Here is a 27,811-nt window from a genome sequence, read left to right as displayed (position 1 = left end):
GAAAAAATGTTCCCCCATTTTGTGTCCCCCCCACTTCTCAAACCAAAGTTACACCCTTGGCCTAACGTATTACATTAATGCACTTCATCAACACAGCTGCTCTAAAAGTCACTTCAGCAGCATTTTAGCTTCATTTGAGAAAAACTATCATCATATCGTAAACAAAGAGACTCAAAGGTCTACACGACAACCCGTCAAAATAAAAGTTTGGTTTAATCTTTGAAGAAATTTTTGCTTAAATCATGACATTTTAAACAATTGGTTATAACAATTTAATTAAACCATTCAAATGTAATCAAGAAAACTAAAAAAAAAAAAGAAAGAAACTTTTGGGAGACATGAGAGCGGAGTAGTCCACTGATAATTAACAGGTAGCCATGGTGAATGCAATAACCAGAAGACGCTGTACACTACTTCGCGGCTACTTCCCGGCGTTCTATTGTGTTGTGATAAAGGCCTATAAAAGTAACGTTTTCTTTAGGTCATGGCCACTACTACAAATATGAGCTAACCAATATTACTTTCTCTGGTAGTAACTTTGGTTTGGTCATGGCATGGTTTCCCACGTACACTTACATTATATTACATTAAACTGAGGTAAGACTCACCTTATTTAGGTTTGCCAAGCTACATTTTGCTGTCCTAAATGTAAATTCCCTTTTCAGTCTTTACAAAACCAAGTAAACTTGAATTAGTGCCACATATTAGCTGGAAATCTAAGATCACAGTTGGTGTGCCCTATATGATCAACTCAAAACTGGACTCTAGTCCGTCACTAATCTGATGCAGATTTGCAGTAACAATGGATACAACGTAATCTACTAAAGTTAAAAATTTCAGAGTAAGTCAGAATAAAATCAAATGTTTACAATTTATTATGTCAGGTAAATGTATTATGGCAATTACAAAATCAATTCAAAGATGATCAATACAATAACATCAAATGCTCTGAGGTAAAGAGTAAAAGATGCAAACCTGAAATAGTCTACATTATGCTGAGAGTCTCAGCATTATGGTTTGATCCGATTACAGGACGCCCCGAGCCTCTTGAGACATTTTCCTTAAGTACTCAGACCAAACATAAACTCCTTTCACGTGGAAACTTTTGAATTTGCATTCAGAGTTTACACATTTTAAGAGCAGGATGCCATTTGCCTGCGACCACCTTCCTCTGAAAGATAGTTATCTCTAAACTCTTAAAAACTTTATTACCTTTTGGTTTACTTCAGTGGAGATGACACCTTTGTACCACTCGTACTGACACATTTCAAATGATACCAAACATGTACAGTGTTGTATGATAATTGTTCACATTAAACCATATATATTTTGGGTGAATTTCAGGTGATCTCACCATGAGAGAGAGAAATGAAATGTGGAAGGGAAATTTGGAGCCGATCAACTTTAGTGTGATCGTGTCTGGAATGGGGATGTTAACATAGTAAGATCGTTCAGATGTTAATTTCCTTTGTTTTCTCAGAGAGAGAGAGAGTGAAAGAGAGAGAGTTCTTACAGTCTTACATAAGTTAAAGTGCCCCGTAAATAATTTACTGATATTTTTACTGATTGTTATGTTACATTTTTTTAAACAGATTGTCCCATCAAAGATTTATTTTTAAATGTTTGACTACTCAATGCTGCAATTGACAAGTCCCAATTCAGATTCTAGGTCCTCATGTTTTCAGTGGATGTTTTGCTACCCATCACATATTAACACTGGTGTTGTAAAGTTTTCTTCCTTCGAAGCAGAGACCAGTGAGACAGTTGGGATCGCGTTCAACAGAAGTTATTCTTTATTGAGAACTCCTCTGTACGCGGCTGTAGAAACTTCCAACATGATCTAATCTAATACAGTATGCATTGTAGTTATATACATTCCAAGGGGGAGGGATTACATAGAGGTGGAGACTCTGAACAAAGCATGCAAATGAAGTAGGAACACACCCTACTCTGAGTCCAATTGAATCAGCATAACTATTCACATGCTGATACTGGCCAGGAACTCCAATTCCAAGAGCCATCCCAGTGCCATTAAAGACAAAAGGTGAAAGTCAATCAACCTAACGATTCAACGTCTGGGCTCCGAAAGGTGAGAATCAAGTGATCTGACTTATTTAAAACACAATAGAGAAAACAGGTCTAGCAGGAAAGGAGACTCTTTGCTGAAGACTCCATAATCACCTGAAATCAGTCTACTAAACTTTATCAGTTTATATACTATTGCAGTGGAAAAACTAAATTAAACATTTAATAAAAATGTAATCCAACACTGGTCAAGGTTTTTTTTTTTTTTTTTTTTTTTTTTATATATAAATTTCAATACCAATGGAAAACATGACAATTTCAGCAGCTGGGTGAAAGCCGAATGGAGCACAGTCTGAAGGAGAGAGCCTTGACAACAATACCTCACTTAATAAAATACTGTAACCACTCAAAAGCTACATTAGCTACAACAGCGATACTTCCTTGCTACTAAATGTTGTTAAACTTTGCCACATGCACAGATTAATGCACAGAGTAATAAACAATACTTATGCGGTACTTAATAATAATGTTAATAAGAAAAGCATAAACCAAAGAAAACCATAGACTAGCAAAATCTGCGCAGAACTAATCACTGGTGATCACCGAGATGCATGCCGGTGTTGAAAACTTTTTTCTTCGTCGAAGCAAGAAACCAGGAGACGTTGGGGATTACGTTCAAACAAAGTTATTCTTTATTGAGGACTTCGCTGTACGCGACTGCAGTTCTTCCCAAATCAGACTGGCTAACATACTTTACATGGTTTCTTTATAGGCCTTTCAGTGGGCTGTCCTTAAAGGTGCGAAACATACACACAGCCTTAGAAGTAACCAAGCAAGGCGCACGTGTCGGATTCTGCAGTGGGGCTTAGTTTCTCTCCACCGACTGCGCTGATCAAAAGCATGATGGGAAACGACTTGCTGACGACACAGCTTAATGCTCATTGGTTTAAAGGAACACTCCACCGTTTTTTCATATTAAACTATGTTATTCCCTTAACTAAGACGAGTTGATACATATCTCTCTCGTATCAGTGAGTGCACTCAATCGCTCTGGCGTGCGGTGACCCTTTGATAGCACTTAGCTTAGCCCAGTTCATTCATTAGGGACTAAACAGATGAAGTTAGAAGCGACCAAACACCTCCACGTTTTCCCTATTTAAATACAGTTACACGAGTAGTTACACGACCAAGTTTGGTGAAATAAAAAATAAAAATAAAAGCAAAATAAAAGTGGCGCTTTTCTAAGTGGGTAAAAAGGATAACTATAATGCATGGCGGAAGAGCACTTGGGAGCACTTCGACTCGGCACAGTAAAAAGTCACGTTGGTTCTAATGACAGAAGTGAGAGGGAGAGGGGGAGAGGATTTTTTAAGCGTGACTTTTTACTGCACCGAGTCAAAGTGCTCCCAAGTGCTATTCCGCCATACATTATAGTTATTCTTTTTAGCAACAGAAATTAAATTACATCCAGTTTATTAGCAACAGTGTGCACGAGCGTGAATCCCGTGATATCTATCTTTGATCTTGCAGGTGTCAGATCCTCGAGAAGAGAGATCTGTCCAGCTTGCCTGCGCTTTTTTCACTCCTCCTCTCACTGCAGCCGCCTACTCTCACATACATTTCAGGCGAGGCAAGGCACATCTCAAACAAGCCTATTATATGATTCATCTGTGAGGGTCTGATGATGATGATGATGATGATGTCTGTTATATTCTCTCCTGTTCAAGTTTTCTGGATGTGATGTCATACACCACAATACAAGCAGCAGCCACAGCCACCAGAGCAGAGATGACCAATCGGGTGACAGCTTCAGAAATATGACAACAGAAAACACAGTCTGAGGAAATAAAAGAACAATATGAATCAGAACAGAAAATTTAGACAACAACAGCATTTCACCTGAGAGGAACAAAATACTGCATTTATTTATCATTGAATGTTAAAGGGCATATTGCAGGTTAGAGAGCCCTGTGAGTCAATGTACAGAAAAATTATGTAGGAAATAGATTTTCTTTAAATATATACTTATAAATATGCTATTAAGGCTTCTTGAGTCGTTTTTGTGAGAAAATTTTACTTCCGCACCTAAAAATGCCAAAGTGGAAGTGACGTAACGGGAGGGAGAGCGGCCAATTTAAACAATAGGAAAACAATGGATGGCAATGACAGTTCAGACGTATAATTATGAGCCTGCTATACAAGTGTAACCCTGGGATTTCTCCTCACAGTTAAACAAAAGTATTTAGGTCCCTTAATAATAATGTTTCTTTACTGAATTTATAGTTCTTTACAATGTGTATATGGGTATCTACCCCTTTAAGAGCATCGTATGTGTTATAGTTTGGTTGTAATTTACATGTGCAAAACGTGGGTTTTACCAACAAGTTAGTGTTTACTAGTCCGTTATTCATTGGTGAATAATTGAATAAGCCCGCCTGATATCTACATAATGTGAAGTTTGATTGATTCTTGAGAGTGGGGAGGGGAAAAAAAAGAGAGGAAGAGAGGAGGCGAATGGTGGAGGTGTGTGTCGAAGTGCGCCGTTGTATGTGTGAGAGAATCGCGATTAATCCGAATAGGATTGGTTGATTTTATTTATTTGAGCAACGAAAAGTATTGAAATAGTTTATTTAGCAGTATTTATTTTGTTTTCGCAAGATTCGCTGGCTGTAAGCTGAGTTAACTTTCTGTTTGTCAGTACACTTGTGAGTTCCAGATGAGTTAGTGCTTACTACAAACGAAATAGTGACTGAGTAGCTAAATACTAAAGTGGACTTTAAATATCAGCGTGAATAACGGTGATAAGGAGAAGCTGCACGATCAAACATCCAGGTAGCGCCCTAAATCACAGAGAGGTTCAGGGTTTCCCTGGCAACGGGGGATAGCGAGGATCGCCAGTACGTGCATATCAGTGAGAACGTACTCGGTTACTAACGTAACCTCGGTTCTCTCTAGAAGAGGGAACGAGTACTGCATAATATCTTCCGCTTGGGGAAAACCTCTTTTCCATGATATTGAAGCCAAAAAATTATCCTTATAATTTTGTATTATTGCAAACCGCATTGTGGCAGCATGCAGCCATGGGCGAGACAGCTCGCTCGCACGCCCAATTGGCTGCTCTGCGGCAACTGCATCAGCCTACCGAGCGAGGCCTGAGGTGACGTCAGGCCAATGAGGGCGCTTCGCGCCCTCTGCGTCACGTTCCGCCGAAACGGGCGTGGCTTAGTCCTATAAAGGAAGGCTCGGGACAGCTGATCCCTGGTTTTTCATCAGCGAAGCGAAACAGAGTGTGTTGCATGCACGGCAAGATACGCAGTACTCGTTCCCTCTTCTAGAGAGAACCGAGGTTACGTGAGTAACGTAGAAGAACTCTTCTTCTCTTTAGAACTCTTACGTTCTCTTCTCTCGTACTGCGTAAGTATCTTACGCTAGGGGACCCAATGCAAAACGCCGTGCGTGCTGGGATCAAACACCAATAAACCTGAAGGCAAAGCCCAGGAATTACAGTGCACAATCACCAGGGGAACTCACAGAGAGTCCTGGAAAGAGGAGGGGAATCACTCTATCCATATACAGCAGCGTCCATAGACGCAAACGTTAAACATGACATCACACAGACAGGGCGGAACTGACCTGAACTGATGCAGGAAATGCGGGTCTTGCGCAATACTGCCTGTAGCATAAACAGTCTGCGGCGCGCAGCGCTCATGACCTCAGTGTCCTAACCAGACAGCACTGATTCGTCTATACCGACAGCAGCTTAGCCTGTAAAGCGGGAACCTCTAGGTTATAGAACCTTATAAATGTAGACGGCGAGACCCACCCCTCTAGCCTGGTAATACCAGACTCTGCTACTTCACTTTGCTTCGTAGAGAGAGTCTGGAATAGCATAATAGAGAAGTGTTTTCTCTCGCGCGGGGGGGCGCTTGTCTGAAGTTTAAAATCATTGGTTACCCGTAAGCCAATCACATAACGTTTGGTTATGGCGTGTGTTATGCGCATGCTCAGCCGCATTTAACTTTCACTGTAAACACATGTATGATGCGAAAACAAAACCATCGAGCGAAATACCGGAGTGAACATGGCTGTGAACAACTTTTGCAGATTATGTGAAGTAAATCTACGCATCCACGGTACAATCAGCGTGTACGTCACGGCTCTCAGCCCGCCCTCTGTTCGTTGATTGGCCCGGCTGTTTCCAGACCGGTGGCAAACAGAAAGCTCTGAAGCTGTCTCAGACTGAGTACAGAAGCTAAATGAAATTGAGCGGAAGTACGAAGTCTGACGTAGTCAGGCTACCACCCCGCCGCTGTACATATGTCTTGCAAGGAAATCCCGCTACACCAAGCCCACGAAGAGGCCACACCTCTCGTGGAGTGCGCTCTGACACCCAACAGGCACTGTAAGCCCTTGGCAGTGTATGCCAACGCTATGGCGTCAACTATCCATCTGGATAGGCTCTGTTTCGAAACAGCCAGTCCCTTGGAACGTCCGCTGAACGAAACAGACAGCTGCTCTGTCTGTCTGAAAACAGACGAGCGAGACACATAAGCTCTTAGCGCCCTTACTGGACAAAGAAAGCTTGCGTCCCCTTCCTCGTCCGACACTGTTTTGAAAGACAAGTGTTTGAGGCTAATTGTTTGGATAGGCTCGAATGGGTCACCTTTCATGGCTTCCAACACCGTAGAAAGGTCCCACATAGGGACTGAGGGAGGTCTGGGAGGATTCAGCCTCCTAGCCCCCCTGAGGAAGCGGATAACTAAATCGTTCCTTCCTATTGACTGATCGAGTGTTGATTTAGAAAACGCTGCTATGGCCGCCACATAGACTTTGAGCGTGGAGGGGGCTCTGCCCTTATCCAGCAGCTCTTGTAGGAAGGAGAGAACCTCCGTCACCCCACAGTCGAAGGGTGAAAAACCCCGAGCTGTGCACCAACCGGAGAATACAGACCACTTTGAAGAATAGAGCCGTCAGGTAGACGGAGCTCTAGCCTGAGTGATAGTATTTAGCACTCCCTCTGGCAGGTCAGCGGGTACCCGTTGAGCGCCCATACATGAAGGGACCACAACTCCGGGTGAGGATGCCAAATCGAACCCTTGGCCTGAGAGAGGAGGTCCCTCCTCAATGGCACTGACCATGGGGCAGTGTCTGCTAACTGCATCAGAACTGGGAACCACGGTTGGTTCTTCCAGAGTGGCGCTTCGAGCAGCACTGAGCATTTTACTTTCCTGATCCGTTCTATCACCTGAGGCAGGAGAGAGACGGGGGGAAAAAACAGAGCGGGCAGCGCGGCCACGCTTGGGCCAGCGCGCTCTTGCTCTTGGAAAAGAACACAGGGCAGTGAGCGTTTTCGTGAGACGCGAACAGGTCCACTTCCGTTCTGCCGAATCTCTCCCACAACAGTTGGACTGTTTGCGGGTGTAGAGACCATTCGCTCGCCGGAATGTTGTTCCTGGACAGTCTGTCTGGCCCCAAATTCTGTAGCCCAGGCACGTGCATTGCTCTCACCGAGCGCAGGTTGCGCTGAGCCATACCAGGAGGCATTTCGCCAGTTTGTATAAATTTCGAGATCTGAGACCGCCTTGGCGATTTATGTAGGACACCACTGACATGTTGTCCGAGTGGACTAAGACGTGGTGGCCCTTTATCTGAGAACGAAAACGCGTCAGCGCGTTGTCCACTGCCAACATTTCCAGGCAGTTGATATGTTGAAGCTTTTCCCGTTCTGACCACTGGCCGAAGAACGGTTTGCCCTCGAGCAGCGCTCCCCATCCCGAGGTGGAGGCATCTGTCGACACCACTTTCACCCTCTAGGAAGTCACCAGCAGGGCTCACAAAATCGCCTGCCCGACGTCCCGGGGCTATTGTGTTTTCCAGTCGGGCTACCAAAATGCATAACCGGCCTGCCCGACGGGCTATCTGAAATAGTGTTCGCTTCAGTGTTGTTATAATCAGATTCAGCGCGTTCTTCATCTTCAATCCGCAGCGGCGCAGAGCAGAGTGCACGTCAGAAAGGTGTGTGTGTGTGTGTGTTCATCTGAGTCTCATTGGTCTGTCAATGTCAGAATATTTGAGATGACCAATCAAATCAAAGTAGGCGGGCTTTATGTTCACAAGAAGCTGCTGAGCGCGAATTTGAGCAGAGCGACTGACGCTTCAGTTTACGGTCAAGTGCGAGAGAAAATGTAAGTAGCTAAACTAAACATTTCATATTTGACAGCTTTTTTAAGTCATAAATGTGAAACGAATGACAAAAATAATCAGACAAACGAATATACTTTTGTTGAATTTCGCCATTTTGAAAATAGGCCTATGTAACATGACTAATAATTAGTTTGTCATTGTGAGGGGACATTAACAGAGCATTAACAAAGCCGTTTTCATGTTAGGCACAAGATTAATAATGAATGTGTACATGTTGAGAATTAATATACAATTTGAAGCCTTCAGTAAATTAAAAAGTTCAGCTTTCGAAGGGGAAGAGACAGGGCAAGATGAGGAGACTGGGAGAAAAAGTAAGAGTGATGGAGAAGAAGTGAGAGCAGGTATTGACACATAATCTACTGCCCGCTGACATGGATTTAAAGCTAGGTTATTTCTTACCCTTTTTTGGCCTTCAAACGTCTTGAAATGGACATAATATGATATTATCAGAGAAATAAAAAATCTGAACCCCCTAATAACCTTAAATGTAGGACCTATTTGATTCTAAAGCCCTGTATTAGGAATAAGATCAATAATGAATGTGTACATACCGTGAATGAATTTAATAAACTTATTTAGGCTACCTAGCTTTCCTAGTAGCTTTCAGTAAATTAATGCGTCTGAGAAAATGATTCATAAATCAACCTATCAGTTGACCCTAAGTTTACTTCATTGACAGACAAAAATGAAAAGCCTATATCAGTCAAAGCTCAGCTTTAGGAGGGGAAGAGACAGAGCAAGAGAAAAACAAAGAGAATAGGAGAGAAAAATAATCAGCTGCCCACTTACATGGTTTTAAAGCTATTGTTATCCAATTTTTTGGCCCTCAAAACATCTTAAAATGCACATATAGATCAGAGAAATCAAAATTTTCTTGGGGCTGCCCCCGAACCCCCCTGGCTAGTCTACCTCACATTCGGGACCTCCGTGATGATAAAACACTGCCATCTGCATGTTAATGAAACTTAATAGTGAGCATTAGACCCTAAACTAAAGTGTTACTTTTTTTTTTTCTTTTTTTTTCATACCCTCATTGGGGGCTGAGCCACAGACACAGACTGATTCATGTTCATACTGGTCACACACACCTTTCAGTTCAGTTAGAACCAGATGCATATTTGTTGATATTTTGTGTTTTGAAAAAGTTTTTGATTCATTGTTTTGACTCCTAACCAATTTCCTACATTAATAAAATTGTCTTTTTATCTGGGCTAGTAAAATTCATTTCGGGCTACCAAAATCTGAAGAGTGCCTGCCCGAAGGGCTACCAGCGATTTTGAAATTTTGCGAGCCCTGCCCAGGCTTACACCTGCTTGGTACCAGTCGTTTGCTTTCCAAGGTTTCAGAGCTGAAAAGCAAATCTGATCGACCTTGAGACGAAGCTGACCGGATACCCGCGCTTTCAACCAGAACTGCAGAGGGCGCATGCGGAGCAAGCCCAGCTGAAGAACTGATGATGCTGAGGCCATAAGAGCATCCTTTGAAACTTCCTGAGCGGGACGGTCGCGCCGCAGTGGAAAGAGCTCGGTGCGCGCTGAATGTCTAGTACGCGCTGTGATGACAGCCGTGCTATCATAGACTGCGAGTCCAGAACTGTGCCCAGAAAAGATATCGTCTGACTGGGGTTCAGAGAGCTCTTCGCCCAATTGACTCTGAGACCTAGATTCTCGAGGTGATCGAGTAAAATGGTCCTGTGCTCCACGAGCTCTGAGCGTGATTGAGCTAGAATCAGTCAGTCGTCCAAATAGTTCAGCACTCGCATGCCTCGGAGTCTGAGGGGTGCGAGCGCTGCATCCATGCACCTCGTAAATGTACGGGGTGCTAGGGACAAACCGAACGGTAGGACTGTGTACTGATAGGCCTGGCCCTCGAAGGCGAATCTCAAGTTTGCCTGTGACGTGACGCTATCTGTATTTTTTAACCGAGTGAGGGAGGGCTGGGCGAGTCCCGTAGGACTTTCAGAACTGCAGCGAATAGCCTCCTTTTATAATGTCTAATTCCGAAACCCCGGGAAGCGCTGCCCACGCAACTGCATGGGTGGCTAGGGGTTGAATGCGAAGCGCGCTCTGCTCGTTTGGTGACAGAGGCGCTTTGGTGCGCTGTAACATAGGCGTTATGCCTGTTACATATGAGGCGGGGAGCGCGCTGATCACAGCGGGCAGGATGCCCGTGCTCGACCCCGCTGCGGTGTTTAACCGAGCGAGGGAGGGCTGGGCAAGTCCCGTCTGCCTGAGCAGAGCGAATGCGCACAGGTTTCGTTTTTACAGAAAACGTGAGACATGCAGAACATAGTGTTTGTGGGCACTGGGCAGTGGGCACACTATGTTGTGTGCGCGATCGACCTGAGTCGATTTTATGAGCGCGGGCCCTGTGTGAAGGGCTGTGCTTGTGTGTAGGGATGGGCACTAGGCAGTGGGCATCTTCTCTACACTTATAGCACCATCGGCCGTGGCCGGGACACAAGAAAATACATTCCTATGGGATTTATCTGGGTTGCCGTAAAAACGTTTTTTGTGTGCAGGCAAGCGGGCAGCTGTTCTGGCTTGTACACTGCAGAATACACTGGAACAGTCACATTTCTTGGAACTGAACTAGCGACGGGCTTCAGTGGAAGTCTGGCCACGGTGGGGCTCGAACACCGACGCTTTTCTAGGCGTGTTAGGATGGCTTCGGGCTTCACCGCAATGCTTGGCCGTGGCCCACGCGGAGCGGCGGCTGTTCGAGCAAGAGCGAGGCCTCGAGCTACGGAGCGAGAAGTTGCCCTCGAAGCGGCGTTTGGGTGCAGGCGGGCGGGTTGTACCACGTGCTCGTCGGCTGCAAAATACACATCTGCAGTCGCCTTTCAGGGAGCTGACAGAGCGAGCATTTGACGGCATAATTTTTTCTGCCGGCAGACCCAGGATTCGAACACAGGTCTCCCGTGCGAAAGCCTGAGAATCTGCCACTGGGCCACAGGGGAAGACACATTGGCATTCAGTTAGCGCGAGTATTATCCACGCTGGCATTTGTTTGCAGGCGTGCGGGTAGCACAACAGGCTCGCTCACTGCAATATTGACATTTTCAGTTGCCAGCGATGCACGGGGACCGTAGAAATGGTGCTTGGGTGCAGGCGAGCGGGTTTTACTACACGCTCGCTGGCTGCAAAATGCACATCTGCAGTCGCCTTCAGGGAACTGACAGAGCGAAGCATTGGCGGCATAAATATATGCTGCTAGACCGGGATTCGAACCCCGGTCTCCCGTGCGAAAAACCTATGATTCCGCCACTGAGCCACAGGGGGAAACACACAGGCTTTCGGATGCGCTGAGCATATAAGAGAGCGTCAACATGTATTCTTCGGCGTTTGCTGGCAGGCGTGCGTGTTTATAACAGACTCGCTTGCAGCAATATGATATTTCCAGTCGCCTGATCAAGGAACTGAGAAATGTGAGAGAAAAGAGGCCAGTCCGGCCGTGGCGGGACTAAAAAACACTCTTTTCTCCTTTCGCCAGTGAGTGACGCGCGCAGGAGCAGCGTAGCTTTTCTTGTAACGTAAAGAAAAACTAACCCCGACCGTCCGCTACCAGGAGGAGCAGCCTCGGAGAAGGATGCCAGGTGAGTCCTCAGAGTCACCATAGGCAATTGGCTCGCAGTGAGGGCAGTCGCCGTCAGCGAGCGCGAGTGCTGCGTGATCCTCAGGAAAGTGGGCGTCTTGAAAAAGACGCCCGGCTCTTTTAGTGCAAAGAGAGTGTGTGTCGCGGCGACGAGCACACATACATACACAAAACACAGCAGAGAAAGGATATAGGCGCCGGATAGCGCAGCGGTAGCGGCAGTAGAAGGCGGCGTGGCCAGCAGCTTCAGATGATGGCTCGTCCCGCTGAAAGGCTTCTTCAGACGGCGCGGCTTCTCTAGGGATCAAACGATGCGTGAGCTTCGCTTAAGAGATGAAAAATCAGGGATCAGCTGTCCTGAGCTTTCCTTTATAGGACTAAGCCACGCCCGTTTCGGCGGGACGTGACGCAGAGGGCGTGAAGCGCCCTCATTGGCCTGACGTCACCTCAGGCCTCGCTCGGTAGGCTGATGCAGTTGCCGCAGAGCAGCCAATGGGCGCGCGAGCTGTCTCGCCCATGGCCGCATGCTGCCGCAACGCGTTTTGCAATAATACAAAATTATAAGGATAATTTTTTGGCTTCAATATCTCGTGGAAAAGAGGTTTTCCCCAAGCGGAAGATATTACGCAGGACAAGACACCTCTCGTAAGAGAACTGAGTGATTAAAGTTTCCTAACGAGGGAGGACTCTTCACTACGGAGTTAAGGTATCCCATTTAATATTTATTTGGCTCTTCGGAGTGAAGCGGCCAATTATCTTTTTGTTTTTGCGGCCACAATGCACGCGAGCAACTGTTACAGGCCTGCAACGAGGGGTGAGCGTGATTATGTGGGCCCACGTGAGTTAATGTGTTTATCTGTCAAATCATAACTGCCGTTGTATTTCCTAAGAGGGGTTTGATTTATTATTATTCCTTTTCTGTTAAAGGGAAGTTTAATTTAGCCGACATGTAAATAGATGGGCATTTAAAAAAAGTGTAAAAACCATATTGAGAGACATTTGATTTATTATTGGGTAAAAGGAGTCATACTCAACTGCCAAATTCATATTCATCTGTAGATTGACATACAATTCTAAAAGTACATTAATCCGAGATTGTGTATCATTTTAATATCCTAACTGCCCCCAGTTGTGATCATTTTAAAATAGGCACTTAATTGTAGTTTACTGTTTATTTGTTCTCCCTTTTGTTTCATATTTTCTATTTTTCATTAAAATTCATATTTGTTTTAATAAACATTGTAATCGTTTTCTTGAAGTGTGAAGTCTTATTGATTGGTTTGGTTGAAAGTTAAATTGAATATTTCTATTGGGTTAATTCATTCTCATAAAATGCATGGTTATAGCTAAACAGAGGAAATAGGGTGTTGTGCTAAAGGGTGTTAAGAGAGTTCCCTTATAATTAGTCGAGAGACTGCAAAGTTTGAACCCGAGTACCCGCCCTAAGAGCTCAAGTACGTCATTACTGAGAGGGAAGAGGGTGCTACACAATTATGAACCTGCTATGCGGGTGTATATGCTATACACTAACGTTATGTGATATAGCGGTTTCTCATCACCGCAGGAGAGGGAGACAGATAGGCGGAGATAAACATTTTCCCGATACACAATTTTGCTTCACAGGTGCTTATGTGGGAAATGTTAGGCCATGTTGACAGCTGAGGAAAGTTAGTGGTGCAAGGAGGTGGAAGCATACTGGGCCTTTGTGGAGAATGTCACCCCAGACTTGATGTGCAGTGTCTGACTCTGCACCCAGGCTTTGATGCTTGCTGTCTGACTCTGAACCCGCATGTGCTACCATGTTGAACTTCATCATATCACCTGTCTAAAGTGAACGCTACACACTACTGTGCTTTTCAAAGCAGATGCAGAAGTGAAGTCCTGTCTCTTCACCTGCACAGAACGCACCCAGGCACGGAAGATAGCGCCATCCTTTTTCTTGTAAGGAACCTGTGGACTCGATGTCCTGACAGGCTGGAGTTTGTGCAAACTACACAAACACAATAATTTACTATGACGATGATAAATTGAAATACAATAACAAAATGAAAACACACTGAATTACAACTGCTCCTACTGAATACCAATTTGCTCTGCCAAGCCAAACGCAGAGCCCGGTAAACGACTCTCTCTTTCATGACGTTATATGACGTGATGTTGAAAAAAAGTGTTTTTTAAAAACGGTCAAGGAAAGTGTCACTATTTCTACTAAATTTGTGCCTGCTAGTGTTGTCACGATACTAGAATTTCTAACTTCGATACGATACCTTAAAAAATATCGATATTCAATACCATTTTCGATACCACGGAGAAAAACTGCCACAATATTAAGGGTTTTTTTTTTTATTTAAAGCTGAATATAACAAGTCTAGAACATGACAATGAGGTATATTTTATAAAAATGTCCTGAGTTCTATCTGTTAATATTTTTTCTTTGGACCAGAGCTATATGAGCTGTTGTGTTTTTATTACCTACTGTTATCAAAGATTAAAATATACTGTAACAAATGCATTGTTTATCGGTCATAAATGCTGGTTAATACATTAACGTTATTATTTGATGAATAGATTTAAACACAAACGTGCGTGCATAACATGCGAAAACAATGCTCACTGGATCGACATGAAGGCAAGTCAAGTTACCTTTATTTATATAGAGCTTTTAACAAGAAAGATTGTGTCAAAGCACTTAACACTATCAAATTGGAGGATAGAGTGTCAGTAATGTATAATAATAAGATTACCGTAAACATTCAATTTTCAGTTAAAGGCATTTCATTATTGAATTCAGTGATGCCACTGACATTGTCTAGCTCAGTAATCGCTAATGAAGGCAAATTGCAAAATTAAATTATATTTTTTTGAATAAAGTTAAATAGGCACAAGTTAATTTACATTTGACCACAGTTAAAATATTTACTTCTAAGATTCCACAGTCAGATTAGGCCTATATTAACTTTAAGAATTACAGTGGAAAAACGAGACAACATATTTATTACAACAATACTAGGCCATCTTGGTTAATATTTCAGAAAAGTTAAAATGAGAAGTTACAGGGGAGTTACAGTTAGTTATAGGGGAATTCAGAAAGAGGTGACCCATTGATGGTGAGTAGCATACAGGTACATGCTGCTAAATGGTCCCCCTGGAGCTTGTTCGTTTAATTAAGTCTGTTTTCAGAATTTAAAAAAATGAGTGATGTGAGGGATATTGATAGTCAAGCAATCTTTTGGGTGCCCGCAGCCCGCTCAGTGTGAAGCGCGTGTCCGCGCTATTCTCCGAAATGCCAGCTCGCGGTGTGTAGCGCGTGTCCGCGCTATTCTCCGACATGCCCGCTCACGGTGCGTTTTTAACGCGTGTCCGCGCTATTCTCCGACACGCCAGCTCGCGGTGTTCTTTATCAACCAAAGGCGGTCGCGAGGGCGCCGCACTCGCTATCTTTTCATTCACTTCACTTTTGCTATTTAAACAGAGCGAATGAGACGAGTGCGGTCATGTGTGGTGTTTGTCAATGCGCCTTTGGAGAGAAGTTAAAGTGACAGCTCGGCTAGTATGGGAGTATCGATACTTCGGGACATTAGTATTGGTATCGTTCAGATATTTCAGTATCGATATTTATCGAAATATCGATATTTTTGACAACACTAGTGCCTGCCAGTGTCTGGTTGGTTGAGACGTTCAAACAAACAGAGCAATTGCAAGTGCCACAGAGACACAGTGTTTTAATAGGTGTTGTGGAAAAAATCAGTATTTCTTATATTCATTTGTTTCCAAACTGTTAATTCCATTTAATCATGTGTTTCTGTGAGGGTTTCTAGCAACTGAGGGAAGCAGGAGGTAATTTAGGTCATAAATGAAGGCCTTTTGGCTTCTCATGGACAAAGAACAGTGTGACCTGCTCAGGGGGGTAGAAAACCAGTCCAGGCCAGTTGAAGATAGGGGGTATCTTTTGGAAAGTTACAGAAACTAAGAAGGTGTGGTCAAGATGTTAGAAACCTGTATAAAATGTCTCAGTTTTATTAAGTTTTTAAGATTGTCTGTTTCCAAGCTGGGTAGCTGCGGCTTTTGTGAAAAGAATCCTCAGAGAATAAAGCCTTTTCTCTTTATTACAATTTGCCTCTTGAATGTTTCTTACACCTGTTGATGCTGTTTTTCATTAAGACTTAAAAAATTGCTATTACATAGGTGTCTCTGGGACCTATTTTTCACCTCTTTTTCAATGAAAGCATCTCAGCAGAAAGAAAAGCCAAGATAAGTTGACAGTAAAGTCAAGTTAAACTTGCTTAAAAAGTTTTGAAATAGAATTTCTCCTGAAGGAACAAACAAAATCTAGAAAGAGTTCAGTGTCCAAGAACATCAAAACATCCATTAATAACTTTGTTGATAAAAATACATTACATGAGTGACCAGGAACACATAAACTAAATAAAATAACTGCTGATGTACCTGGACATGTCTTGCAGAGTTCAGAGTTGAGATGTGTGGTCCAGTTGGTGAATGAAGAAGCCACGACACAGCTGTAGGAATCATCCAGACACTCAATCTCCAGAGGTAGAGAGAGACTGATGCTGAGATCAGACGCACTGATGATGGACAATACACTGATTCCTTTGTACCAGGAGAGAGTCACATGTCTCACATTCACCACTGAACACAGCAGCACACATTTAGACACTGATGATGATGAAGAGTTACTGCTAATGACAGGCAGAGGAGCTGAAAAACATGAAAGTACAGAGAAATAAGAATAAATTATGAAGCCATGCATGACCTACATTCAACAAAGCACAATGCAAAGAATAACATGAATAGAGGCAGATCTTAACACTGTGTGAGATTAAAACCCACAACGCAATGATTAAAGGAGAACTCCGGTCAGTTTTAACATTGAGCTCATTTTTTTGTAAATTAGGAGTGCTGTCAGTACAGAGAACAACGACAAAAAACAGTGTTGCCAGTAGTCGTGATAACCTATGCGCGTGAACTCGACAATCCGACTACTTTGGACTTCGACTGAAAACAGGATGTATACAGGTATGTGCGCTGGCTGAAATAACATCATTTTTATTCATATCTTTCACATCTACTGCAGTCAGATTCACTCGTGTTCACTCTGAAGGAATCACTCACATGGCTGTGCACTTGTAATGACACATCAAGGATTTTAAGAGGCTAAAAGCAGGTTTAAATACTGCCCCATTGAAGTCAACAGGGTGCAAATTTTAAAAAGAGGATAACACGGTGTAGGCAACACCGATTTTTGTTGTTGTTCTCTGTATTGACAGCACTCCAAATTTACAAAAAAATGAATTTAACAAATTTAAAATTGACCGGAGTTCTCATTTAAGAGCCAACGTCTATCTATTGACCCACACTTCCAACTTTCAAAACTGGCATAAGCTCTGCTGTTGCTCTTGCATCTTGAATAAGAAAAAATATTTCAAGTGGCTGTAGTGCTGATAGGATACAGTCTCACATACACACAGGTATACAATATATACCAAGTTAAGTTTAAATACACCAAAGTATTGCTAAAAAACATCCTGACTAACTTTGCTTTGGTGTGGAACCAGAATGATGTTGAAAATAAAAAAAAATAATTAATTAAGTTTTGCGAGGCTTGGAGCCACTTATGGGAAAGAGTGGAGAAAAGAGGAGCAGTGAAACATTAAAGCAGCACTCAGTAGCTTCGGGATTTCTTCGCTGTATTCTCGCTTTTTGCTCGCAGGTTTCTCTCTAGAGCTCCCCCCACAGCTTCGGAATAGATATTTGACAACACTGTTGTAAAAACTCGTTGGTGATTCTCAGACACCAGAGGCTATAGATCAACGACATTAAAGCAGATGGGACATTCTTTAAAACGTCTTCTTCATTCGGGTTCGGACAGCGTGAGGGAGCGCAATAATGACAGCATTTTAGCAGATTTCTTGTGGCCGTAAAGCAATTGTTTACATCGCGAGACCTGATATCACGCGATACTTCCTGACGCGGCGGCCGGCGACCCGCCGGCTCAAAGTTGCAAGTGCGTATTTTCCGCTCACGGGCACCAGGGGGGTGCGAAACGACCACCATTCAACCCGAAATAAGTAATATAACCATTCCAATGACTCCGAAGCTGTTCAGTTAAGGTAAAAAAAGTTACTTAGTTCACCTTTAACATCCAAAAAAGGCAACAAATCAAAGTGTTTTAATGTAATTAGGACAATATTTCTATGCTAAATTATTAGCTATGAAATTTGATGCGTCAGTGGTGTTATATGACTGACACACAGACCCCAAAGTTGGTCTGGAGACTTTTCAGACCTTCATCAATCATCATGGCAAATTTCACAGTTTTCATCCATATGATTTTTTTGAGCTGCTATACTCTCATGGCAGAGAGTAGATAAAGAGTAATAAAAATGCACAAATGTGTCTTTACTTCTTGAGGAGACTAGAAATAGTCAACCTATCCCTTCCTGATCACCACTGAAAGCATTTTAACAAACTGCATCATGTGTGCTATGTCCAATGCAAGACCCCGTCACCCATTTTTATATTTCATAAGATCTATACTTGTACATGAACAATAAAGTTGAATCATCTTAATTATAATAATAAAATACCACTTCTGTAATACATAATAGAGTGAGCTGTATGTCTCTACTCACCATAGACAGTAACAGTGAATCTGTATGTAGACGGTGAGCTTCTGCGGCTGATCTCAACTTCATAAACTCCAGTATGATTAGCTGTGGTGTTCAAGATGGTCAGAGATCCAGTCTTCTTGTCCAGCTTCAGTCTGTCTCTGAATCTCCCATCAAGAACATCATAGATCGTATTTTTCACTCCATCAGTTTTAGCTATAAGAGGCCCATTAGTTCCAAATGTCCACGTTATCTCTTCACCTCTCTGTATTTCAGTCAGACTAGAGTTTAGAGTGACTGAATCTCCCTCCATCACTGACACTGACTTCACTGCATCTGTGTCAGCACACACTCCTGAAGAACACACAGAAACAGTCTCTCAGTCACACATTCAACTTTACATTGTTTTAATGAAGCTTTAGTTTCCAAATGATTACAAACTTTGAAAAAAAAGTAGAAAGATAGAAACAGCATCATGGGAAATAAATGGCAGGGTGGAAAACACAGAAATCTGTGTTTACACGCCTTCACATAGTTTACATTTTACATAATTAAACCGTTTTTAACTCATTGACGGTGGAACTGAAGTTGATTAGAGCTCCACACAAATAACATCAAACTTTAAATTATAAAACATGTTTATAACTCACCAACCAGACAGCAACAGCACAGAGAGCAAAAAGCAAATGTGTAAATCATTTTCTTCAACAGTTCAGTGGTCTGAAATAGTTACAATTAAGTATCTGAGCGCGTCTGCTGTGAAGATGTGTAGATAACAAGCTAGGCTTGTTCGACTTCATGCAGCTCTGCGCAGACCGATCGGCGGCTGACTTGAAGCAGTGCATGCCGGCAGAGAATGTCTAATAGGAAGAGAATTGGCACTCTCTGCTTACTTCCGGTTTCTGGACTGGCTGCAGTAACGCGTCTCTGTCCATGCGGGGGCGCTCGCAGGCGAGTGCAGAATGAATGGAGGTCTATGGCGAAAAACCCTCAAAATCCACTTTTCTCAGGATATAATTTTTTGTCTAGTAATTTGAATGTTGTATTCGAAAGGAGATGCAAAGAAATTACACATTGCTGGGTGTTAGATTTTTTAGAGTCACTTATTTGGTTTAAAAAGTCTTTTAAAATGTCAATGATGTCAGAATGCTGACGTCATTAGCAGAATGCTAGCGTGTTATGGGCAGGCGGGAAGGAAGTCGACCGGAAGTTGAAGTCGGCCGGGTGCCGACATCTTGTAGCAGAACTTCACTTGCGTTAGCATCCCATTGACTCCCATTCATTTTGGCGTCACTTTGACAGCGAATAACTTTACATCTGAGGCGTTTAAAGACTCCATTTGTCCATTATTTATTTCTAAAGATACACGACAATGTATAAAATGCTCCATTACCTTGTAGCTTATGTTATGGACCCGTAGAAGCAGTTTTTGTAAAAGTAGGCTAACGATTGCGTCATAACCACGCGACTCTCTGTCGCACAGTAGAGAGATTACCGTATGGACGGGAGGAGAAGCTCGCGGGCAATCGGGGGGACGTGGAGGCAAAATGACAATATAATTAATCAGAATACCTAGCAAAAGTTTCTCCTGCTCCAAGCTTATGGACAGCTCCTACTCACACTCTCCGTCTCTGCAAGATTCGGAAGGGAATGATTCAGATTTCTCTTGGCACAGCTACTAGAAGACAGACGGGTTGCTCACGTGGTCCGTGTAACGCTTTGCTCGGTTTGAGTCTGCGCGTCAGGAAAGGAAGTGCTAAGAAATCGCTGAAAATGGGCTTCACTTGTCTCAATTGAGTTCCAATGGGGTCGCTGTGTCCATTTCTTTTACTGTCTATGGTTATGGGCAACAACAACTCAACCTGTAAGAAATCGAAAAGAAATAAGTACTCGTTCATTCAACTTTCGACCTATAACCCATGTTGAACTTGCAAAACCTACAATAAAATCTGAGATTTCTCAACGGCAATCGGGTGAAAGAGAAATCAGTTTATTATAACAGTGAAAACTCTTTTCGTGTCGTTGTCATGTTATATTGTGTCATGTTTATCAAATTAAAACTGCTTAAAAACGTAGACTCCACTTCATTGATAGTAGCTTATGTTGAACTTTATCCTAAAACAGACGCTGTATGAAGCAGTACATAAAAGTGTTGAATGAAAATGTCTCAAACATCTGTGTATTATTTGGCAAATATTGCATTTATTTCACTGCAGCTGTGGTAAAGTATGCGAACACCACGTGAGCGGTCACTACGGGAACCAGAAAGTGTCCGACTTCACGTCTCCGTTTGCAGCTCCTCCCCGCCTGCACGCGGCTACTCTCGCCGATCGGGTGCATCCAGCCGCAGCCGATGTCGAACACACCTACCCCGGCTGAAGAGATGGGTCCGGGCTGAGGACCCAAGCAATCCGATTGGTTCAAAGCACGTTTTATGGGTAATCGCTTTAGTGCCTGGTTATAAATCATACAAAATCACTTTATTATATAAGACGTTTGTACTACGTTAGAACGAGTCATCAATGTATTTAATGTATTTTACATTATACGTTTCATATACTAGTATTTAACCGAAGCTATAGATTGTGAAATTAAACATTTCTCGTTGTTAGTGTGTTTTTTAGTTAGCTTAGATAATAGCATAGCATACAGCTAACGTTATCCGATGATCGTGCTATGAGCTTATACTGCACTGATACTGCCTTACCGTATTCACAGCCTACTGGCATACTAATGGGGTCCTACGCCCGGACCCAATACACCGAGTAACCGTATTATTCATCACACCTGACCCGATTGTTCACCACACCTGAGAACTCAGGCAGCGCAGCTTTTTTTTTTTTTAATTTTTTTAATTTTTTTATTATGCTTGCAAACAATAGAGATGACAAACATGGTATACAATTTTGTATCAGAATCACAAAAATGTCAATACAAAATATAGTAATAATGTACAATGTCATCTGAACATACAAAATATCAGAACATAACTAAGATAAATAAAATAACAAGAAATGAAGAAAAAAAAAAGAAGAAAAAAAAAGAAAAAAAAAGAATCATGAGGGTAAGACATCTTATACATCATTTAGTGTATACAAATTAAAATCATTACAATTTGAAATAGTTTTAATAGCTTTCTTATTTACTGAGGATGAAATAGTGTTAAGGTACATTTTAAATTCTTTAAAAAAAACAATAAAAATCGGTTTGTTATTGGTGAATTTACATTTATGAATGTAAAATTTGCCAATAAAATAAAATACATTAATAACAAAGCAGGCTTTTTTTTATTGGGGTCAGACTCAAAATATCCAAAAATAATGTCTTTAAAGGTTACTGATATATCTTGCTGGATATTATCTTTAATAAATATTTCAATATTTTTCCATAGTTGTTCAGTATAGAAACAAGACCAAAATAAATGATAAACAGTTTCTGTGTGAACTTGGCAAAAAGAGCATTTTGTGTCAATATTACTTTTATATTTAATCATAAAATAAGGTGTGTTCGACATTGGCTGCGGCTGGATGCACCCGATCGGCGAGAGTAGCCGCGTGCAGGCGGGGAGGAGCTGCAAACGGAGACGTGAAGTCGGACACTTTCAGGTTCCCGTAGGGACCGCTCACGTGGTGTTTGCATACTTTACCACAGCTGCAGTGAAATAAATGCAATATTTGCTAAATAATACACAGATGTTTCAGAGACATTTTCATTCAATACTTTATGCACAGCTTTATACAGCATCTGTTTGAACAAGAATAAAGTTCAACATAAGCTACTATCAATGAAGTGGAGTCTACGTTTTTTAAGCAGTTTTAATTTGATAAACATGACACAATATAACATGACAACGACATGAAAAGAGTGTTCACTGTTATAATAAACTGATTTGAGAGCTTTAGAGGAACTAAAGGTGTTCGAAATAAACACGAAACACACGTGATCGTTGTCATGCGGTGAATCCGGCCAATCGTGGAACAGCTGTGTCGTCATTAGCCCACGTGCAGCCCAGTGCAGCCGCTCTTGAGCATAGACATAATAAATACATAGACGCCCTATTGGCCGCTGGATCGTACGTCAACGGCGCCGCCATACTGCGGAGGGCAACTTTCCCATACCTCTCATAACGAGAATTGAGAAAAATGCCTATTTCGTGTGCTGCTTGGGGCTTTACAAATCGCCACACAATTAAAAACAGGTCTCAGGGAATTTCTTTTCACAAGCAAAACTGAAAATTTGTTCCTGGTTGTATTTCATTTACTATTTTTATTTTCAGAGGAGAAAGGCCGCGAAATTTAAAAATACTACTGTTATTGTGTCACGAAATGTAGTTTTAAGAGTTTTTCAGTCGACAATGTAGTTGTTTAAAGCTCAAATCTGTGGTCTATTTATAAAGAGAGCGCCTTTTTAAAAATGTTATCTGGCGGTTTCGGAGTTGTGAGAGCCAGCGATCACCGGGCGCTCAGCGCTCATGTACCCCGCCGAGAACAGCCTTGCCTCGGCTATAGTGCTTCTGAAGTTCGCCGCTGGATCTGATGTCTTTTAGTCTAGATGGAAATAGGGGTCCACGCGCACCCCCCGGCTTTTTTTATGCCACCTGATTTTTTCAAATCTTTAAAGTGTCTATTTTCAGAATCTACCAGGTACCAAGCTGAATTAATGTCCCAAAGGCTTCATTTTTAACCCTTTGCGGAACCCGAGACAAATGAACAGAGACAAATGAACATATTTTCCCATACAATTCTGACCCCAGGAATTGAATGGAATGGTTATTTTTGACATTTGAAAACATATTGACCCTATTTCTGGACAAAAATAGCAAAAAATGGCCAAAAATGAGTAGAGGATCAACTATATTTTCATTTTCTCAAGCGCATAGGGTGATTTCTTTTTCACAAACTGTTATTTCTTTATCATTTAAGTGTCTATTTTAAAATTAAATTGGGTATCAAGCTGAAATAATGTCCAAAATGCTTTATTTTTAACCCTTTGCTGCACCCGACCGGAACCCGAAAAATCCAAAAATTCTATAGAAAGTGGCATAACATTTGAAGTAAACAACATACAGAGACAAATTAACATATTTTCCCATACAATTCTGACCCCAGGAATTGAATGGAATGGTTATTTTTGACATTTGAAAACATATTGACCCTATATCTGGACAAAAATAGCAAAAAATGGCCAAAAATGTGTAGAGGATCAACTATATTTTCGTTTTCTCAAGCGTATAGAGTGATTATTTTTTTCACAAACTGTTATTTATTTATCATTCAGGTGTCTATTTTAAAATTAAGTTGGGTACCAAGCTGAAATAATGTCCAAAATGCTTTATTTTTAAACCTTTGCACCAAACCCGAAAAATCTAATGTGATATAAAGTGCCATAACTTTTGATGTAAACAACTCACAGAGACAAATGGACACATTTTTCCATACAATTCTGACCCGGGGAAATTGTTATTTGTTATATTTTAGAACATCTTGACCATCTATGGTCAAAAACAGCAAAAAAAGAGCTAATTTGACACCATTTTTATTATACTAATAGCAGCCTGAAATGGGGTTTATTTTAACCTTTTACTGCACCTATCCTGAACCTGAAGAAATTGAAAATAGCTTTATTTTTGAAGTAAACAAAACAAAGCAAATTAACTTAAAAAGTTTGGTAATGTTGGGGCTTTGCAGTTGGCAGTTGGTGGCTGTCGGTTGGTACCTGCAGACCACCATCTCCCACTGCTTTCTCTTTTGATAATTTATTTCTAATAATTTAAAACGCAGTGCAACTGCACAGCGAACACAGCAGAGCGTCTAGCTCGCCCATTGGCTGTGCTGCAGCAACTGCACAAACTATCCATCCAACTAACCATCCAAGCGCCTCTGACGTGATGGGCGCCAAGTCATCTGATACGTCAGAGCGTGCCTAAATGGGCGTGGCCTTAGTCTAATAAAGGAAGCCAATTCTGGCCAAATAGCAGATTTTATCTCCTTCAGCGACTCTTCACGACTCTGACCTCCTCTGAAGCTTTTGCCGTCGAAACAAGCAATAACAGCTAGAGCAAGCCTTGCATACAGCAGACAGCGCCTTTAACTTACCTCGAAGCCGCTTATCTTCTGTGGCCATCCGGCGAGAAAAATGCTATATCCTTTTACTGCTACTGTTGTGTTCGCTGCTGCGACACTCAGTTCTAAAAGAGTCAAATTTAGCGAACATTGTTTCAAATGCCTCGCCCCTCGTGCACCTTATGCGGAGCACGCATACACAAGGAAGATGGGCACTCGGAGTGCGCCACGTGCCTGGGACCCACCCACACTGAAGCTGCACTCTCTGCCGCAGGCTGCTCTCACTGCAAGAGCCTGCCCATCTCAACACTGTGGACGCGGCTAGCTCTCTTTCGAGATGACGACACTGTAGCTTTCTCACTTTCTCAGTCACTTTCTACTTCGCCGGTCCTGTTCACTCAGGCAGACCAATGCCTCTCCCCCCTCTCCCTTCAAGCGACAGGTCTCGTCTCCTTCGGCAGATCGTACGAAAAACACGACGACAGCCTCTCCATCGCTTGAGGAAGAGTGGACAGGCCCAGCTGACCCCGCCTTCTCACAGTCTGGTGCTAGCGCTGCTGCTACCGGAACTAGGCTAATTCGGACACTGAGACTGAGCGGTTCACAAGACATCCCTGGAGTGTCGAAATGGGTTTTGTACATTATAAAGAGAGGTTACTTGCTCCAATTCCCTCGCAGACCCCCATGGTTTCAGGCGGTCATCGAGACCTCGGTGAGAAGCGGCGTGGCTCACGTTCTTCTCACCTGAGTGCAAAATCTGCTAGAAAAAAGGGCAATAGAATTAGTCCCCCCGCGCTGAGCCGGTCAGGCTTTTACAGCCGTTACTTCCTTGTACCAAAAAAGGACGGTGGCACTCGCCCCATTCTAGATCTGAGACATCTGAACAAAGCTCTCATGAGATGGCCATTCAGAATGATAACTACCAAACAAATCCTCGCGCAGGTTCGCCCGGGGGATTGTTTTTTTTACGGTGGATCTGAAAGACGCTTACTTTAACATTAAGATAACTCCCCATCACAGGCCATTCTTGAGATTCGCCTTCGAGGGGTAGGCTTATCAATACACGGTCATACCGTTCGGTCTGTCTCTAGCAACCCGTACTTTGACAAAGTGCATGGACGCAGCACTTTCTCCCCTGAGGCAACGGAGTGCGCGTGCTGAACTATCTCCACGATTGGCTCATTATGTGTCAGTCGAAGACCGAATTATTGACAGACAGATCTATGCTCCTCAGCTATGGGAATGCCTGGGGCTCAGGGTCAATTTTTCCAAGAGCAAACTGTTACCCAGCCAGAACGTAATCTTTCTGGGCACAGTTATTGACTCTACAATGATGAGAGCGCGGCTCACACCAGAGTGGGCTCTCTCTATAAGGGGTCCTTCAGGGTAGGTGCGTGCATGCCCCTCGGGAAGTTTCAGAGGCTTCTCGGTCTCATGGCCGCTGCATCGTCAGTACTCCAGCTAGGGTCCAATCTTATTAGTCTACCTATTACTGTCCATTAGCACAATTGTCCTGGGACTTATGTTCGGAGCGACCCTTATACTCCAGCCCCTTATTCATGAAACCCGACTGGTTACTGTCACTATGTTGGGCTTGTTTCTGTGAACCTCAGGGTGCTTCCCTAGGATCCAGTTGTATGCAGCCACTTGCTAATAGTGCGGCATTTTACATTGCGTCCCCACTGCGTATTAGCTACGTAATACGAAGTGACCATTCTTGAAAGGGAACGTACTCGGTTACTAACGTAACCTCGGTTCCCTGAGAGTAAGGGAACGAGTATTGCGTAGCCTGCCGCACTATTACAATCTGTCGGGATTTGTCACTTCAGTCGATTTAAACCTGCTATTTGGCCAGAATGGGATTCCTTTATAGACTAAGGGGATATTTTGGGGATATTTTATTTTATTTTATCAATGAATAAATTCCACTAGAAACAAACCTTGTTGTATTATTTTAATTTAATACTGTGAAGCTGCTTTGATACAATCTGTATTGTGAAAAGCATTATACAAATATACTTGACTTGACTTGACTTAACTAAGGCCACGCCCATTTAGGCGCGCTCTGACGTGCGACCCAATCAGATGACTTGGCGCCCATCACGTCAGAGGCGCTTGGCCATAGGTTGTGCAGTTGCCGCAGCACAGCCAATGGGCGAGCTAGACGCTCTGCTGTGTTCGCTGTGCAGCTGCACTGCATTTTAAATTATTAGCTTTAATATTCTTGAGGAAAGGAGTTTGCCACTGCATATTAGCTATGCAATATGAAGTGACCGGTCTCGAAAGGGAACCTTGATTTTCCAATGTCTTCATGTACAAGTTGGGTCTTAGCTGGACAACCTCTTTGCATTCAATCACATTCCTAAGAATGTAATCCTTTAACACAAAATACGACTTATGTGCTGCTATCTTCTGGGCCTGCAGACTGTCAATGTTGTCTGCTGCCTTTTCTGCTCTCTCCCTTCCATGCTCATGGATTTGGTACTCTGTGTTGAAGTTGTTTCTGCATGATAGATGATACTTAGCTTCCACTGCAAAAAGGTCCTTCTCCTACACCTTGCGATAAAGAGCCTATTTCTTTAATTCCTGTGCCCTAGGTTCAATAACTTTCCAGGCTGGTTCCTTGTGTTTCCAACTCTGAAACTTTGTAAGCTCTTCAGTCTTGCCCTTGAACTTGGATTTTGCTTTGTCACAGAAAATGCAATGATTGGGAAACAAGAAGGAACACCTTCTTGGAGCTCCTTCAGATACCCTGGTAATCCAGAGTTCTCACGAGAGCACAAGTTGAATTTGCTCAGCGAGATACTCTGGTGTTGAGTAATGATGCTCATTAAATATGCCCCTCGATCGGAGCTGCACCAATCACATTGGGTTATCTGGTATAGGCGGGCCAGAGGCGAGCTTAACAGATGACGACAGCGCTGTGACGTCGAAGTCATTAGTAAACATTGCAAGATGGCTATGGATGAATACCAGTTGTTTGAAACAGCTTTGGCCGCTACAATGAACGAATTAGACTTAGCTTTTTATCTAAAAGAGGAAAAGAAGACTGTGCTCGAATCGTTCCTCTGCAAGAAGGACGTTTTTGCTGTTTTGCCGACCGGATACGGCAAGAGTCTAATCTACCAGTTAACTCCGCTGGTAGCGTTTTATTGTTGTGATTGGTCGTAGTGTTATCCAATTGCGTGCAGTGAGATTTTCAAATGCACGCTTGGTGCCGCCCCTCGAGCCGGGCGATTTGCATTAGTCGACACCAGACCATTAATCTTTTAGGTTTAGGTCTGGATTTCCAGGCTATCC

The 27,811-nt window shown here is 42.8% G+C and overlaps 1 protein-coding gene across 3 annotated transcripts in view; it reads right to left on the bottom strand.

Annotated features, from left to right (window-relative positions):
• Positions 1 to 887: 887 nt before the first annotated feature.
• Positions 888 to 27,811, bottom strand: part of LOC311084866 (uncharacterized protein) — an 89,945-nt gene continuing 63,021 nt past the window's right edge. The window contains exons 1-4 of one of the 3 annotated variants that reach the window (XM_084117159.1): positions 19,100 to 19,284; positions 18,474 to 18,803; positions 16,270 to 16,539; positions 888 to 3,862 (exon numbers count right to left, since the gene is read on the bottom strand). In XM_084117159.1, coding sequence (XP_083973285.1) covers positions 3,732 to 3,862; positions 16,270 to 16,539; positions 18,474 to 18,803; positions 19,100 to 19,148 — 780 coding nt within the window. In that variant the 5' untranslated portion in view covers positions 19,149 to 19,284 and the 3' untranslated portion in view covers positions 888 to 3,731. Of the gene's footprint in view, positions 3,863 to 16,269; positions 16,540 to 18,473; positions 18,804 to 19,099; positions 19,285 to 20,968; positions 22,101 to 27,811 lie in introns of those variants that run through there. The other 2 variants (XM_084117160.1, XR_014606639.1) reach the window with 2 other exon arrangements.

The sequence above is a fragment of the Abramis brama genome (genome assembly GCF_963993115.1).
Source record: "Abramis brama genome assembly, chromosome: 6".
In the NCBI taxonomy this organism is placed as follows: Eukaryota; Metazoa; Chordata; class Actinopteri; order Cypriniformes; family Leuciscidae; genus Abramis; species Abramis brama.
Note: the sequence above shows the minus strand (reverse complement) of the source record. Positions and strands in the feature narration are given on the sequence as shown.